Genomic DNA, 18,883 nt, shown 5'->3' with positions numbered 1-18,883 from the left:
GGGCAGCTGGGTGCAGAGTGCTTAGGCGAGGTTGGGAGCCTAATACAATCCTGTGGAGGTTGCCAGTTTGGGGTTTGGGATTTTGGCTGCTGGCTTGGTCCAGGAAGTCATCCAGGAGGAAGCAACAGGTCGGCAGGTAAGTTGAAGGTCTCGGGGACCTAAGTGCACCTCAGGTCCTCTTCTCCAGGGCGCAGGGAGGTTGGATGCATTGGTGACTTTTGAGGTCGGATTTCACCTTACAGGGCCACTCGCGGTTGGAGGGGTCTTCGTGCAGAGGCTGCAGCTGACGTCATTATGCCCTGGAGGGGTCAACCTACAGTGGACTCTGACTCTGGAGCACTGGGGGACCTCGCTTGGACCTGTGGGACACTTGGACTCTGGTCGTAGTAGATGGGTTTCTTCTTCCTCAGCAGACTCAGAGTTTTTCTTAGCAGTTTCTTTTGAACAGAGCTGTTGTTCTCAAGAGCTCAGGTATTTGTTGAAGGCAGTCAGTCCTTCTAGGGGTTCTGGAGGTTGCTGGCTGCAGGACAAATTGACTTTTGCTGCATGATCTCTGGAAACTGTAGACGTGCTGGTAGGGCTGGGGCCAAGTCAGTTCCTCACTGCAGTCTTCTTACATCCTTATTCGTAGTAGGTTGCCGGAATCTGCCTTCTTGGTTCAGGACTATCCCCTAAATACTTTATTTAGGGGGCGTTTTAGAGGTCTCGAAATCAGTAGCCAATGGCTTGAGCACAATGTCTAACCCTAACCCTGATTCGAGAGTGCTTGCCATCTGCAAGATGGCGGGGACTGAAGAGTGGGCTTCACCTTGCCTCCACGCCTGATGTGGAGTGGAGCACACCTTCTGGGCTGTTCTAATTTTCCCGCCTGTCTTCCTGCCAAAAAGGGGATGAGACAGGAAGGGGGCATGCTGCTAATAGCAGGAGATGCTGGTGGTTGCGTTGCAAAGGCGGAAGGCATTCGAAGCTCCTCTGCCACAGAAGGCTCTTACTGACCAAGGGGAGGTGTGAACACATCCACCCAGGAAAGACTTTGTTTCTGGGCCCAGGGAGCAAAGGCTCCCACCCCAGGGGTCCAGAAACTTGTCTCTTGGTGGCAGGCTGGTGTCTACCAGTCAGGGAACCCACCAGAGGCTGGTTGTTTTTCAGGGGGCATCTCAAAGATGCCCCCTGAGCACATTTTATAATAAATGCCACACTGGCTTCAGCGTTAGTGTATTATGCTGAGAAGTTTGATAACAAACTTCCCAGAATTAAGTTAAGCTACTATGGTGCGGCAGAGTTTGTAGTGACAAACTCCCAGACCATATACTTTTTATGGCTTTACTACACTTACATTGTCCAATAATGTATTAAGACACTGTAGGGATGAAGTGCTCATGCAACTGTACCCTCACCAGTGGTGAGGTGCGCCTAGATAGAGGGGTGACTCACCTATACCATAGGCAGTGGATTGCAGGCATGGCACACAGGTGTGCCATCTCGACTCTTCCCCAAAACATGTAGCCTGTAATGGCAGTGTGTGTGTGTGTCTTAAGGTACAGGACTTCTAGGGGTGGCACAATATATGCTGCAGCCCTTAGAGGGCTTCTCTGGTCACAGTGCCCTTGGTACCCATGGTACCTTTTACAAGGGACTTACCTGTGGTGCCAATTGGGGGTACAGAAGTACAGTTTTGGGAAAGAACACAGGCCCTGGGATTGATTGGGCGGTAAGGAGGCGGTGGCAGTGTCTCCTAGACCCGCTGTGTACTCGACGGTAGTGTAAGACCTCAGTCTGTCTATCTGGCCTGAATGCGAGGGCTGCGAGGAGCTAGGGAATAATTTTAAAAATTTGGTATTTTAAACTTGCGATTGATTTTAAAAATCGTTTTGTATTTTAGATTGATTTAGTAATCTATATTGATTCATTGCACCACATTCCCTAACACTCTCCCCCGCACTGCCTGGGCTCGATATTGCAGCCTGCCCGCCCCGGTCCGACTCGGCAATTATTGCCGTAGAGCGGAGGGCGGACAGGCAAGAGCAAGGCACACGAAGACTCCACTTCCGCCAGAGCGGAGGTCAGCGCTCTAGTTGCCAACGCCCTCAGGGCTATTTAGCCACGCCTCCCCTTAAGCGCGCAGCGGTTGCGCGCAGGGTGGCGCCTTTCGAGCGCGCCTAAGAAGCGCCGAAGAAAAGCCCGTCTGCGCCCGTCCGCGACAGGACGGGGCGTAGGGGCTAGGTCCCTGGGGCATGGCCAACGCATCGGTGGGTACACATTTTATTTCGTACTCTGCTAGATCTCTGCGCCAGTATCAACCCATCAGTTCCTGTGCTATACGTGTACCGGGTAAGCAACTTGAAGGCTGTTTCTCTTGCCGGCAATGTTGCTATCAATCAATGGTGCTAACTGGCGGCTCTCATGTTAAAGCTACCAGATCCACTTCCCCCATAGAACTGAAGTGTTTCCTCCTTAATGTCCGGTCCCTTCCCAAACACCAAGTCCAGATTTGGGACTTGGTTCATTCTAAGCAACCTGACATATGTTTCCTCACGGAAACATGGATGAAACCCCATACTACCACCGCAATAACATTAGGGGTTCCAGTGGGCTATAAAATTATACACGTAGATAGGCCTATTAAAACTGGCGGAGGATTAGCTATCATTTTTAAAGATACGGTCAAGATAGTAATGATAGAACAAAGCTTTACCCCTCTTTTGGAAATCATGATATTCAAAATTAATCTGACTAGTAATGTTTCATGGAAGGGTGCACTAGTATATCGCCCACCGGGACAGAATCAAGACTTTGCACTGTCTCTTCTAGAATTACTGGCCCCCCATGTAAGAGCTAAGGAGGACTTCCTTCTCCTTGGAGACTTTAATATCCATATGGATAATCCTGAAGATCATGAATCCATACAGTTAACAGCAGACTTGTCTAATCTTGGATTAGAGATAAAAAATAGGGGAGCAACGCATACAGCTGGTCATACCCTTGACTGTATTTTTTCCAATTGCACCAAAATAAGGTGCCTCCCTGCTACAGAAATTTTCTGGACCGATCACTCCTTGATTGAGTTTTACTTGGCAAGACCCAGTAAACAACAATCTAGAATACCACCTCCCCCTATTTTACGACGCCAATGGTATAAAATATCAGCTGAAAATCTGCGCCAACATTGGCAACAACCCCAATTCTCCGAAGGTGATTCTGTTGAAGAAGCACTAGGAAAATACAATGAATCCCTTAAGTCTGCCATTGACTCTCTTGCCCCGCTAAAACTTCATAGACAGTTTCCTCCCACTAAACAAGAAAAGTGGTATACTCTTGACCTCAGGAAGGAAAAACAAAAATGTAGGAGGCTAGAAAAAACTTGGAGGAAATCAAAAAATGAGCAGGAAAGGAAAATGTTTTTAGAAGCCCAGGCAAATTATTATAAAAATATAAAGCTTGCAAGGAAAAATAATCTATCCTTACAGTTGGAAGAGGCAGGTAACTGCCCTAGGGAATTATTTAAAATCTTGCTAAGCTTTGTAAAGCCATCAGCTAGTGAGAGCCCTGATGAAGCCTCACAGACATTGTGTGAGGAGATCTCCAAGTTCTTTGAGGACAAAATAAACCTGATTTATGATAAAATCTTGGCCTCACAAGGTGCAGTAACAGTGTCCCCCCCCCCATGTATATCTCCGGCACTGTCCAAAAACACCTTTCTTGCTATTCCACCAGTGAGTGATTTGGATCTTCCCCTCCTCATTAACCATATGAAAACTGGCTCCCCAAACGATCACCTTCCTGCTAAAATGGTGGCCCCTCTTATTTCCATCTTGGGGCCTTCCATTCAGTCAGTTATGAACACCTCGCTGACGAAAGGACAAGTTCCGAGAGAATGGAAGATAGCGGTGGTAAACCCTATCAGGAAGAAGGCTGCCTCCCCCTGGACAGATCTGTCCAACCTTCGGCCTATTTCCCTCCTACCCTACATCGGAAAGATGACGGAGAAGCACGTAAACACCCACCAATCGAGCCATCTTGAAGCAGTAGAAGGCCTGGACCCCTCCCAATCTGGGTTCAGGCCAAATCACAGCACCGAATCAGCCCTACTGGAGGTCACCAATAACATCAGGTTGACACTAGATAGTGGGGGCTCTATGATTCTGGTGCTGTTGGATTTGTCTGCTGCTTTCGACACGGTGTCCCATGAAGTGCTTCTCGGTCGTCTGAGGGGTGTAGGGTTGGGAGGGACGGCCCTGTCTTGGGTGGAAAGCTTTCTTTCCTGCCGATCTCAAGAAGTCAGGCTGGGCTCCCACAAATCCATCTCCAGGGAGCTCACCAGGGGTGTGCCACAGGGCTCATGTCTTAGCCCCACATTATTTAATGTGTATGTGGCCCCCCTGGCCGACTTAGTGAGGCCATATGGGTTTACCCCGATATCCTACGCTGATGACACCCAGCTGATGTTCCCATTCAAAATTTTCTCACCTGCCCTGCAAAAATCCTTCGCGGAGGGCATGAGGGCTGTGTCATGCTGGATGGCTGAGAATTGCCTGCAATGCAATGTGGGCAAAACAGAGGTGTTACTGTTTGGGGAGGCAGCAACACTTTGGTCTGGGGATTGGTGGCCCACAGAATTGGGTCCTGTTCCGGTCCCAAAGCAGACTGTCAAAAACCTGGGGGTGTTATTCGATCAAGCCCTGACTTTTAAACATCATGTCGACCAAGTTGCTGGCACCTGCTTTAGAGCCATTGGACTTCTGAAAAGGGTGTTTCCTCTTATACCGGATGGTCACAGGAAAACCCTTGTGCAGGCACTGGTGATCAGTAGATTGGACTACTGTAATGGCCTTCTTTTGTCAACCAATGAAGGCCAATTAAAAAAACTACAAGTAGTCCAAAATACGGCGGCGAGGCTTGTTCTCAGCCTTCCATCCAGAACTCCCTCCCGCCCTCTACTAGCTAAACTTCACTGGCTACCAGTGCGGCAACGCACAAGGTTTAAAATTCTGTGTACCATTCATAGGTCTCTGATAGGAAAGGGTCCTAAATACTTGACAAAAGCTTTTTCACCTTACGTCCCAGCCCGATCACTTCGATCGAGTAATTTGTACTTTCTACAGGTCCCTAAAATAAAAAAATCCCGTCAGGGAGGCCGTGCTCTGGCATACACAGGTCCCACCCTTTGGAATTCCCTGCCCCTCCAACTCAAACTCATCACTAACCATCTATCATTTCGCAAAAACCTCAAAACCCATCTCTTCACCACCATTTAATTCAGCTTGTGTCTTACCTTTATGTTTATGATTGGCCCGGGGTTTAAGCACGCTCGTTCCATCTTAAGCGCAGAGATATCCCTTCGGGGATCTATTCAGGCGCTATAGAAGCACATAAATAAATAAATAAATAAATAAATTGGATCCCAGGTCCCAGGGCACATCAAGTCAAAGTGCATCAGAAATCAGGCAAAAAGTAGGGAGTTACTGAAACAGAAACCCACTTTCCTACGCCTACCGAAAGATAGATTCACTGGAAATAATTCTAAAAGGGACTTCTTCGCCTTTGGTTTTATTTCGCCTTCTGGTTTCCTTCTCGAGTTAGTGTAGATCTTTATTTTGGTTGTTCTACCATTCTTCACTTGCACTGCCTGAGGCTTTAGGTCTTTGGCTCTCTCTGGATTTAGGCTGCTAAATTGGTGAATGCCTAGTCTTGTTCCCACCAATAGTGCCCTCAATCAGCATAAGCTATTCCATGTGCCTATGAGTAACTCATATCTACACCAACTAATATTCGGTAAAACTTGTGCATCTGAGAGAGACTTCTAGCTGCAGAATCCTTATCATTGAATTCCCCAGGCATTAAGCTGGATCCCAATACTTTTGCTCGTGCAATACCCCTTGCGCGCGCCATAGGGTGCCTCCGTTGACATCGTTAGTATCGGTTATGATGTTGCGGTCACCTATATAGGTACAACCCAGTTTTGCGGGTTGACCCCTCTGGTGGGCCTTTGGGCCCCACATGGTTGGAGGGGGCCCCATTGGAATAAAATCTGTCAGCTCTGGCCACAATGCCGGTGGGACCTCAGGAATTCAATTCCAGATGTGGGATGGCGCCGGTGTGCTTACGCGACCTTGCCTGGCGTTGGACTCGAAGTTAGTGCCTTTAATGCCGCCAACGCCCTGATGCCCACATCGCTCGATGCTGATTCCGGCGCCGGTAGAACCTAGTTGTTCTATGTTGTCACATGTTCATTTTAATGATGTTTTCAGACACAAGAGAGGATTATGGACCCTTTAGAACACCAGGATGTATCTGCAGAGCAGATGGACTGGTATGAGGAACTTGGGGAAGCCAGTCGACTGGATACATCCCCTAATACTGGTGTGCTCTCTCCTCCAACTGTGGCTACGGAGGAGGGGACTTCTTATACCATGATGGTAAGGAGGGCAGCTGAGGTCCCTGGACTAGAGTTACCCTCTGTGCATGTCAGACTTAAGTTCTTTAGGCTGGGGCTTCCACCTCTGAATCTGTATTGCTTTTTAACGATGCACAGATGTCGTTCTAGGCATGTGGTCCAAGCCTGGCAACGGGGCTCATGTGAACAGCGACCCAAAGTTCCTCAGCCAACACCCCACCCGTAAAAGCTTAGTGGTGCAGGCTTCAACTTCCAAAGGTGCATTCCCTCCCACCCCCCAAGAGTCTGGAATCACTTTGTAATTAAATGTTTTCTTCCTTGAGCCTGGTATTGCGGTTGATGAAAACCACATGCTTATTGGGTTGTTTCACCCACTCTCTCTAGGAGACAGTGTCCAGTCTAGCTTTTGCCCCTTTCGTGGCAACGGAAAGGGTTTACAGCCATACAAACCATATTCCAGCCAACGTCCTACGCAGACTTCCCAAGTTGTGCGAGGACGTGGATGCGGCTCATTCTAACCTCGGATTCTAAGCCAGATGTCATCTGCTACCCAGCCCTCAGCAGCCTCCAAGCACTCTTAGTCTGACTCTGCAAGACCATGCTACTCCAGTTGGAGGGAGAATCCATCATCTTCTCCATCACCGGAGGTCCAGAACAGCGGACAGATGGGCTTTGCATGTCATTCAGGAGGGCTATTTCAAGATGCTCACTATAGCTCAGGTCTTGTCTGCCCAACACCAAGAAGACTGGATGGTAGAGTTGGACCTGCAGGATGCGTATTTTCACATCCCCATCCAGCAGGACACAGACGTTACTTGCGGTTCATGGTATGCCACAAGTACTTTCAGTTTACCATTCTCCCCTTCGGCCTTACCAGTGCCCTTCAGGTTTTCACCAGGGTGATGGCGGTGGTTGAAGTTCAGCTGCACAGGTCAGGGGGTTTCAGTCTTCCCCTACCTCGACGACTGGCGGTTGAAGGCACTTTCATCCCAAGCTATCGTCTTCCACCTTCTCTATAAACATTCCAAAGTCACACCTGACTCCTTCTCCGATGCTTTCTTTGATCATAGCTGTTCTGGACACATTGCAGTTTCTGGCCTATCCTCCCGAGCGGCGAGTTCAGGATATTCAAGTTATGATACCGATGTTTTGGTCTCTATCCTGACTCCTGCATCCTGTTGGTAAAGCATGCCAGGTGGCGTATGCAGGCTCTGCAGTAGAACCAGAAGTTTCAGTTGGTGCAGCATCAGGGAAATCTCACATGGTCCAGATCTCAGAAGCAACTGTGAGAGATCTGCAGTGGTGGTTAACGAACCGGGATTGGATGAGAGGCAACCCCCTCTCCCTCCCCTAACCAGATCACACACTGGTGACAGATGCATCACTCCTGGGATGGGGTGGCCATCTCGGGAGGTGGAGATCAGGGGACACTGGTCTCCGGCAGAGTTGGGGTTCCACATCTGTTTACTGGAGCTGGGAGCAATTTGGTTGGCACTAAATCCATTTCTTCCCTCTGTCAAAGGGAAGTTGGTGCAGGTGTTTTTGGACAACACCACCGCCATATCGTACTGCAACAAACAGGGCGGGGTGGGGTCATGGACACTTTGTCAATAGGATCTGCATCTCTGGACATGGCTGGAATATCAGGGCATTACCCTGGTGGTTCGACACCTGGCAGGTTCTCTGAATGCCAGGGTGGACACACTCAGCCGTCAATGCCTAGCGGATGACAGATGGCATCTTCAGTAAGAGGGGCGCAAGGTATCTTTCAGCAGTGGGGAGAGCATTGGTTATATCTGTTTCCCTCTGAAGAGAACACGAAATGTCGGCAGTTTTGCACACTGGAGTTTCCAAGATGGCTATCGCTCGGGAACGCTTTTCATCATGAGTGGATCTCAGGCCTATGTACGCCTTGTGGTGACCCAGTGTGTGCTGTGCTGCCGTACTTAGAAGAGGCGATGTAAGCTTTAGAGTTGGACTGCTCACCGTCCTCATGTCAACTCATGCTGTGGACACACCTGGCGCATATAAACACAGTCCAGTCTTGATTTTTTTGGGCATGACATTACAGATGTTTACATGAGCACCCGATTACATAACATGAGCTCAGATTAATTTATGTAGGCATGGGTCGTTTAACTGATTTGCCAATAATCACAGGATGTTGATTTAATGCCGTGAGTGAATGTTTTTGTTAATTTGTCTTTTCCACATCTTGAGGGAATGTGGTTGAGTTGTTAATTAAAGGATTGTTTTGGATGTTGAGAATGCAGTGTTGTGATAATTTGTCTAATAGACAATGAGATAGTCAAAGACTGTTGAATTTGTTTAATGTCAGCTGTACAGGGGTCAGGCCCAGGTGTTATTCTCTTTTGCATTAGGAAGTTAATCAACAGTGTGATGTTATCCCGAACGTATAGTTTAATGGCAAGATGGTAATTTTCAGTATTTCTGGGTATGTTAAAATTGCTTAAATTAATGTTATATGGTCAGTGCTTAATTTAATGGTTTGGGAACGGTTTTGGGCATAGGCAAGTTTCTAATGTTGAAATCCTCCGATTTTTATTATCTTCCTGATTTATCTCCTGTTGACATTTAGCTCATTGTTTTTCCAGGGTTTAAGCAGTCTTTCAGTTCTTTTTAGATCTCGGCTCTGTCTCTGAACTGACATGTTGTACGTACTTTGTGGGCTTCAACCCACCCGTTGGCATCCCATTTGCTGTCCCCATCATCACTCTCCTATTCTTTCTCCCCATTTGTCCATGGCATGAATGCTTCATGCCTCTTCCTGTGTTTAGCCCGCCCCAAGAGCATGGACCAATTACTACTATTTATCCACGGTTCCCATCTAATAACCCTTAGAGGAACATCTTTTTTCTTTGTTTAAGAGTACTGTTCAGGGACGCTTGTGTTTTCACTTTATCCGAGCACCATGGGAACAGGGCTGTAAATAATGTTCTTATCTTGTAATATTTGCTGAGCATTCAAAGACCAAAATTATAACAATCCACATTTGTAAAGAGCAAACAATCACCCATAAGGGTCTCTAGGCGCTGGGGGCCGTCGGGAAGATTAAGCAAGCTATTGCCCAGAGTCAAATGGTGCTGGGCTAATCTGCCACCGGCACCGGGGATCGAACCGTGATCCCCAGATTCCAGCGTCAGTCGCCCTGGCCGCGGCGCCACATCTCTCCCACATCTTGCCAGGACAATTTCAGCCATTGTCCTGGCAAGATGGACATTTTCAGCCTTTCTGGGTATGATGAAATTGCTTAAATAAATGTGATTGGCATATTGTGGGAGCATTTTTAAGATGAATTATTCAAGATGCTACGAGAAGATGGGTTGTGTCTCGGGGGCAGTATATGATGTGGAAACACTAGGTCATATTATGGTTTGGGTGGAAAGAGATCAATAAGGGGCTGTATGAGGGGAAATTTGGATGAGGTGGATTCCATACAGACCTAAAACTTTTGTGCATTACGGTTAAACCTCAATTGTTAATCAGTCTGTCTTTCTAGATAATGGAGTAATTGTCTGGTGGTAGGATGCCTAGAGGTGAGTTGGATGTAGGAGCGAGCCATGTTTCTGTGATATGTTATTATCTTGTATATTATATTTGGTGATGTACTGTATTGTGTGTGTTTTGGTGCTGTGGTGAACTGTTTTCATTATGTGATATGTTTGTGTTCATCGTGCGGTTTAATTGTATTGTTAACTTGTATTGTTGTCATATTTTTGTATTCGTTTGAAGTTGTGTTGTTTGTTACTATGGTTCTGTATTATAGTTATACGATGGATGGCCAATTTGGTAGAGTTTATGTTAAAAAAAAAGCCTATCAGTTATTGTTCCTATTTTAATTGCATGTAGGATGGTAGCGCACCATATCTTCTCCATAACCGGCCTTAAGAGCTCAGCAGTATTATTTTAAGGATTTCTTTATAAAGTGTATTCTCTGTGTTGTATACCTTCAGAGTAAGTGCTCATTAACAAAATGTTGGGTGTGTCCTCTGTTGATTGTTTGGGGTGGGGGTGTATTTATCTAGCATAAACCCATTTCATAGCACAATAGGCACGCTCTGGATTTATAAAGTGCGAATGGTTAACTAAATACCTTTGAGTAAGTCAAGAGTGCAGAATCCTGGGATGTGAGGAAGTGAGGTACAGAGAAGAGAAAATGCATAATAATTTACACAGTGGATTGTGGGTAGTCCAGAACCCAGCCTTTAAATTACATAAAGAACAAATAGAAATACAATTCTTCACATTCACTTTTTTAGGTTAAAATAAATGGGATGGCAAGGACAGTATGATGAAAAAGACTGATGGAGAGTGAGAGAGATAGAGGCCAACTTTGTGCCTTACCTGCTGGACACTGTGCATGCCTTGTGACTGCAGAAAGTTCTGGATCTCCTCCTGAAGCAGGTTCTCCTCCCCCTCCTTCTGGCTGACCTCCACCGTGCGCACGTGGCTGCTTGCTGCATGTGCTTGTTTGTATGTAAAGGCCAGTGTGGGTGGCACCACAACACCGACATTGTCGAGGAGCAGGCGTGTCACAAGTTTGTGGTGCAGGAGCTGGGACAGTGATTCAGATCCACCTGAGGGACATTCCAGATCAGACGTCAGTGCCACCAGCCCTGGCAGGCACTTCTCATGGGAAGACCACGAGGTGGTATAAAAATAGGTGACGCGGCGTGGCGGATCAAAGTTGTCCAAGTAACTTCGTCCCCCGAGGTCAAACATTACAGCTTTTTGTAGAAGGAGAGTGTTTTCACCTGGTTTCAACTTTGATGGAATTTTGGAAAGCCAGTTGGGTGAGAGACACAGCAGGATGCTACCTAGGAAAGGAAACAGAAGGAGAGAAGGGATCAATGGTTAGGTGAGGAGAAGGTAAGGAGACAAATAAATATGGACTGGATATGGGTGGAACGAAAAAAATAGAGAGAGATAGGCAGATGGTGACTATGAGAGGCGGAAAAAGGAGAAGAATATGATATAGGGATAGGAGAGGAAAAGGTTTTGCTAACGGATAGGAGGTGGTGCTATAATGAGGCGAGAATGTTTTTGGGAGATGGGGTAGGAGTGAATGAAGAAATCAAGCGAGAAAAGAGTATGGTCTGGAATGAATGTAGCAAGACGTGGGGAGATGGGACAGAGAAGGGAGGAATATAGGCTAGAAAGGTTAGGAAGAGATGTAGTCAGAAAAGGGAGATGGTGAGAGGAAAGACAAGACTGGAAGAGTAAGGGCGGTAAAATCAAAGGGCAGAAAAGAAGAGATTAAAGAAGAGGGAGAGGGCAGTTATTAAGGAAAGATTAATGATTAAAAGATCGTTACAGCTTCAGGATGAGTGCATGTTGCCTTTTTTAAACAGCTAGAACAATGTTCTCTGTCACTGCATTCTGTTTTTTTATAGGTTAGCTCTGCAAATGGTAGAAAAGGGGACCGTGAAATGTTACCCTGCAGAGATGCCTGTAAATCATCGATTTCTCTTACTTCCGGTATTACCTTTATACCTTTCTGCTAACCCATTGAGAATACGGTGGGATAAACAATGGTGTGGAGGTGTGGAAATCTACAGACAACTGAAGATGTTCTACCAGATAACAGCTGCAATGTCTATCTTGTGCTTCCCTTAGCTCTGACTGTCCTCACCTTCAAAGCAGATGCTGATTTGAGATAGTCAGTGGAAGAATTAACCTTTTAGACACTGTCCCTAAAGAATACTTTGAGTGTTTTATCAATTTCTCCATCAAGTTTTCGTTCATAGAGTCACATTCTTGAATCATCCCTGTAGTCAAGCCAGAAGTCTTAATGTGATATTTTAAAGTATGTAGTTCAAAAGGAATCAAACGTCAACTTCAAAAGTTGTGAACCAACACCCCGCCCCTCCAGGGCCACCGTAGTTCAGATTTCTTACCACGCATCGTGTGAATGTAGTATACTTGAGCTCTGCTCAGTTTTTCTGCTCTGAGCATGCTTTTTCTTCCATTTTAAGTCTATATGATGACTACGTGTAGCTAATTATCCTTCCTTACCTCTTGATGCTTTTACCTGACAGAAAATATGACAGATGCTCCTAAAAAGGTCACTTCAGTTGTTGTGGTTCCTTTATAAAATAATACTACAATCTGAAGATACCCACAAAGATTGTATTTGCTGCCTTCATCCCAGACCCAAGACCAAGGAATTTAAGATCTGTTGCACCTTCTCTGCAAAGACTCTTAAGGACTGGGAAGGTAAATTATTTTTTGGTTACTAAAGATCAAAGCCAAGGAAGCACCATTATCAGGAGAAGAATGAGAAGGTATGGCAAAAACCTTTTTAAAAAGCACACAAAAGGGACCATTCAGCAGAACGTTCCCCTAAACATTCCGAACAAGGGGAATTTTCTGGTAAACCCAGCAGAAAAAGGCATAAGGCCACAGTGGTGACACCACTTAAATGTCATGGTTCTGCCCCAGACCTCCTGGAATTTTCTAAAGGAAAAATAACTTTCTTCAGTCCTTCTAAGTTTGCAATCTGAACCTCCCACTCCATCTCTAAAGGTTCACTCTCTCGACTTGTCCAAGTAAGATCTAAATGACCATAGACAGATCCTTTGTTGGCAACACAATTGACGAAAACATATTTGGCGAGACAAACTGACAATAGCAGATTGACGATGGTCCCTAAACCCACCAAAAAGATGACAGCACCATTGATGGGAACACCTTCAACGGCAATCCCAACATCAGTCTTAAAATCAGCAACAATAATGTAGCCTGTTTTGACAACACCATTAACATACTCATTAATGAGTCCACCCAAAGTCATATTAAGATCAGAAAAGAGCATTCTTGTACCAGAACACACCCTCACCTCGCCCAGTAAAATCTCGAAATTTTGACTGTGATTGGACATAGAATGCTCGGATGATAGATCAATTTTTCCTTGCTTACAGTACCACTCAACTTCACATCAAATATCAGGAGGACGATGATCAATATCTTGAGGATGAATACTCGTTTCCTGAGCAACCTGCATCCCAGCCTGGAATGTTTAAACCAAAAGAGGTAGAATCTTTGCAAGAACAATATAAGTGGGTCCTGTGAAGTGAGTTCCATTACCCAAAGGAGTATATGAATTCAAGAGCCCGGAACGTTAGTTTAAGACCTAAGCGTAATGATTGCAGACTACCATAAAAGCTTCCCGGAGCAATCCACTCACCAAACTTCACCTAGATCTCAGCATTCAACTCATCCATTTACACCTCGAACTCCGAAATACATGCCTTCTCTGGGCAGACCTCTGCTCAGGAAACATTTCCAGATCCTGGGGATAATTCTAAGCTAAGGAAATCTCTATCAGATTAGGATGAATATATGGCACTATTATCTGCTCCATCTACTCTGCACACAGCAAATTCGCCCCCTGATGACATCGGAGAATTTAATGCATTGCTTGGGAGAGCATCAAAGAGATTTTACCCTACCTCTAACTATGAAACCATCAGAATGGATTTGAATGAACCAGCGCAGAAGTTGGTTCAGTCTATCTCGAATATTGATTATATCTAGATGGAATGCCTAAAAAAATAGCAAGCCCAGCAACTGTAGCCACCATTGTACCTTGTCTGGACAAAAAATACAACTCTCCTGTATGCCTCATAGGCCACTCTAGGCTGGCCTCTGTTTTGACACAAGCAGCACAAGGGAGGTAAAGGAGTCCTTCTACTCCATGCTGTACTCCATCTGACCGAGAGGGTAGAAGGTTAGATAATGTAAGAATATTTCTTTTGGCAATGCCTGCTACCAGTGTCAGAACGTCCAATCCCTTGGCTATTCTGGAAAGATACAACAGACTGGTGTGGCCTGAATTAAGTGCAATACTTGTATTCCTCCCGGAAGACAAAGGAAATCAGGAGAAGTCTATTCTACAAGAATGTATGAAGCTGGTTTTTTGTGTAGTGGTGCCAATGTAAGGTTGCAACATGCAAAAAGTCCAGAAGACCCTTATTGGTTTACAGGGTTTACTTTAATAATCCCAAGCAGTGACATAGCAAGAAGGGTGTTGGGGGTGGTCTGCCCTGGGCGGCATGAGTTTGTGGTTGGGGCCCTCACCCCACCCCCACTCTTACCAGTGGCCACGCGGGGGCCAAAAGTAGGAAACAATCACCTGCATCCCCGCTTCTACAGTCCCTGTGGGCCTTAAAGGCTGGGACCGCCACGGGCAGCAAAAATCCCAGCTATGCCACTGATCCTAAGTGCTCTATTTCACAGTGCAGGGCAGGAACAACATACACCCCACAGGAGGTAGAGCCAGCATTGTGTAAGGCAAGTACCGTCCAGGAGCACTCTGTTGACGGTCTTCCTTCTCTTCTTTCAGTGTGCAGGGCAGAGACATCAGACACACCACAGGGGATCGAGCGGGCATTGTACAGGGAAGGCCCAGCCCTATTCAGGTCCCAGGTGCAACTCCTCCCTCCCATCTGGATGCTGATCTCGCTAGTCACCACTGGGTGGCCCCAGCCTGTCTCCTGGAATCCCCCAGCCCTGTCACTTCTCAAAACAAGACAAAGGAATACACAACCTAGCAGAGGCGGGCTGAAATGGTTAGGCAAGCAAATACCTACTTTCTAAAAGTGGTATTTGCAAACACAGAATATTAAAATAAACTTTACTAAAAGATGTATTTTATCATTCTGAGTCCAGGCTTACTAAACTCGAATTTCTACCATGTTCTCTGAGTCTGCTAGAATTATAGAAGGTAACAATTCTAGCAGCCCATTCTGGCCTATGGAGAACAGGTAGCCTTGCAATAGTGAAAAATCGAAAATGGCTGTAATTCACTATTTAGACATGCCAAACACATGAGGGTTTGTCCTACCTTATACTTACAATGCACCCTGCCCTTGGGCCTACCATAGGGGTGACTGATATGAAGCAAGGGAAGGTTTAGGGACTGGCAAGTGGGTGCACTTGCCCAGTCAGCATGACAGTACCAGACTGCACGCAGGTTCTGCAATGACAGACCTTAGACACATTTTACAAGGCTGCTTCTGTGGTTGGCCCAACCAGTGCTGCAAGCCCACTAGCAGCATTTCGATTACACGCCCTGGGAACACTCAGTGCACTGTACTAGGGTCTGACAAGTAAACCAAACATCAAATCAGTGAACCACTAATCAATACATCAATTTACAGTAGGGAGAGCATATGCACTTTAGCACTGATCAGCAGTGGTAAAGTGCCCAGAGTCATAAAATAGCCAACAACAGGTCAGACAAAATATAGGAGGGAGGCAAAAAGTTCAGGGATGACCCTGCAAAAAGGGCCAAGTCCAACATAACCTATGAAGAGAAAGCAAATATTGCAAACAGGACCTTGTTATCGTAGTTCAGAGGTGCCGTTTGGGACTTACGGTGATAGGGGATTAGAGTCCAAAGTTCCACCAGCAGTTTTGCTTTACATGGGGTATCCAAGTGCAGAGGTGGTTGTCTGGATGGTAGCCTCGAGCGCTAAACCATTGCAGTCAACCATTGAAGTTAACAGGTCTTGAAACAAGGACTGCTAGGAGGGACTTGGGAGCAAGTAGGGAGAAACCCAAAGGAGGGCTCAGGTCATGGGACCCCTAGGACAAGGGGACTCAGTCAGAAGTCGTGGTCCCAGGTTGTGGAGCTCAGGTGCAGAGGGTCTCGGCTGGCTGGCCACTTGGGTTCGATCCTCTCACGGGTTTAGGTAGATCTGCAGAGGGAAGGAAAACAAAACAGCAGAGGCACTCTGGTCATGGGTCTCATCTGTCCAGATGTCCCCCAATGTGCAGGAAGGTTTCCAATGTGGTGGTGTCCTGACTAGACACAATACAAGCCTTGGCTTGTGCAAGTGCCCCAGTTCAGAGGGTATTGTTGCGATGGTGCTCCTGGAGGGTCTAGTATCTTGAAACTCTGCGGGGAGATGGGGCTGAACACATGGCTTGGCAGTTCAGGCTGGACTATTCCCATGAGGCACAGAGTCAGACTGATTTGCATATGGCCATGTCGTAACTGGGGTGACGGAGTGAGCTAAAGAATGATGATGGATTAAACCCAGATCAGTTGACGGGGGCGAGTGCTTGCATCGTTCAACACTTCGTCCATCATCCCCTTTGGTTTTGCTTTGTTCGTCCTAAATTGGCAGGGTATGCCCAGACGTGGGTCCCTTGCTCACTTTGCCACTGGATTCAAGCTAGCCTGACTGATGACGGCTGATTAGCCAGAAACCGGTCCCAGGATGCTTGTTTCCGATCCAGGGAAGAAATGGCTTGGCCGTTCGGGCTGGACTGTTCCCATGATGCACAGGGTCAGACTGATTTGCATATGGCCATGTCTGAATTGGGGTGGCGGAGTGAGCTAAAGAATGATGATGGATTGAACCTAGATCAGTTGACTGGGGGCGAGTGTTTGCATCATTCAACACTCTGTCCATCATCCCCTTTGGTTTTGCTTTGTTCGCCCTAAGTTGGCAGGGTATGCCCAGACGTGGGTCCCTTAAACACATGGCTTGGCATTGGTTGGATTCAAGCTAGCCTGGCTGATGAAAATAAGTATGCTTTATATAGAGTTACCACAAGACCAATAAACAACAAAAAGAATTTACAGTACTATCAAATTTCAAGTGTTCAGGTTTAAAAAGCTTAGTTCAAAGTTCTGTGCGAGTCGGTAGCCTTGTCCGGCTACAGAAACCGGTCCCTGGATGCTTGATTCCGGTCCAAGGAAGACATGGCTTGGCAGTTTGGGCTGCACTGGTCCCACGAGGCACAGGGTCAGACTGATTTGCATATGGCCATGTCTGAATTGGGGTGGCGGAGTGAGCTAAAGAATGATGATGTATTTAACCCAGATCAGTTGACTGGGGGCGCATGCTTGCATTGTTCAACTCTCCGTCCATCATCCCCTTTGGTTTTGCTTTGTACGCCCTAAGTTGGCAGGGTATGCCCAGACGTTGGTCCCTTGCTCACTTTGCCACTGGATTCAAGCTAGCCTGGCTGATGACGGCTGATTAGCCAGAAACCAGTCCCAGGATGCTTGTTTCTGTTCCAGGGAAGACATGGCTTGGCAGTTCAGGCTGGACAGTTCCCATGAGGCACAGGGTCAGACTGATTTGCATATGGCCATATCTGAACTGGGGTGGCGGAGTGAGCTAAAGAATGATGATGGATTAAACCCAGATCAGTTGACTGGGGGCGAGTGCTTGCATTGTTCAATACTCTGTCCATCACCACACCTAGAGCCATGAAGACCTCCTTCTGGTGTGATGCTCCCTTGGTGGGCCCAATGGCCAGCAACACTGTGAACAGGACAGATGCGGTCAGTGCCTTCCGATGCAGAGGATGGCTCCTCCACCCCAAGGGAGATAATAACTGGTGGTCAAAGTGATGGACAATCCTCCAAGTCTTGGGGAGGATGCACAGCTGCAGGATGAGTCGGTTCTTTGAAATTGTTTGGGAGCAAGCAACAAGACAGGGTTTGGCACCATTTTCTGTGCAGGTCCTCGGGTCTCACTGTGTCATCTATTTTTTGTCCTCTTCAGTACCCAGGAAGTCGAATCTGTAAACATGGTGTCAGAGCAACCCCTGAATACTAAATTTAGGGTCGTTTAGAGGAGTATGAGGTGGTAACAAATAGGCTACCTACCACTAGGGCGACAACTCCACTTATATGACCACTTCCTGTGAGGAGTGGGCATAACGCTGACCATGAGGTCCCTATTTAACCAAAAACAAGTTGTTGAAAACCTTCACTGGCTGCTCACTTCAGGTAGCCCACCTAAGGGGTGTAGTTAGCCTGAGGGTGAAACACACCGCCTGAATAAATAATTTCCCACCTGCTCTGGTACCAAATAGGCCCCAGGACAGGGGGTGATGCTCCCCAGGTCTGGGAGGAAGTGAGGGTTGCATGTCAAAGGCGGCAGAGGCTTTGCAGCCTCTGGCCTTGATATTCTAAATTGATGGCCATCCTACTGGAGGAGATAAGAACACCCTCTGCCGAGCAGGCATTGTTCCTGGCCTCTGAGAGCACGGGCTCTACCTTCCATGGGGCCGGATATCCATCTGTGGTGGCAGGCTGGAAGATACCAGTCAGCCAACAGCTAGTGGGGTTACAGTGTTAACCTCTGAGTGCAGGTCCTAATGAATCAGATGCTGGCATCAGTAGAGATGTAATAAGACATGGTGTTTGATTCCAAACACCCTTACTCTCAGTGAAGCCATTATGTAGCTGGGTAACTCGTAATGTCCAGTGCCCAGTACATGTCCTCCAGGGGCAGTTTCTGTTCTAGGGCGCCGGGCCACCCCCCTCTACTTTTCAAAGTTATAATGCATTGCCTCGGTCTTGCAATACTAAAACTATCTGGCTGTCTGTCCCTGGTGCGGAGCATGAGCAGAATCAGGCAGTGAAAGGCAGCCCACGGCGCATGTCTGGGCTTACCTTTTCACAGCCCATGGGTGTTATAGCAGAAGGGGCTGCATCAAAGA

General features: G+C 46.9%; 1 protein-coding gene across 1 annotated transcript in view; it reads right to left on the bottom strand.

The window, feature by feature from the left end:
* LOC144759950 (carnosine synthase 1-like) overlaps positions 1-18,883 on the bottom strand; it is a 356,368-nt gene that overhangs the window by 167,687 nt on the left and 169,798 nt on the right. The window contains exon 4 of the mRNA XM_078646510.1: positions 10,760-11,232. Coding sequence (XP_078502636.1) covers positions 10,760-11,232 — 473 coding nt within the window. The remainder of the gene's footprint in view (positions 1-10,759; positions 11,233-18,883) is intronic.

Source organism: Lissotriton helveticus, chromosome 1_1 (assembly GCF_964261635.1).
Source record: "Lissotriton helveticus chromosome 1_1, aLisHel1.1, whole genome shotgun sequence".
NCBI lineage: Eukaryota > Metazoa > Chordata > Amphibia > Caudata > Salamandridae > Lissotriton > Lissotriton helveticus.
Note: the sequence above shows the minus strand (reverse complement) of the source record. Positions and strands in the feature narration are given on the sequence as shown.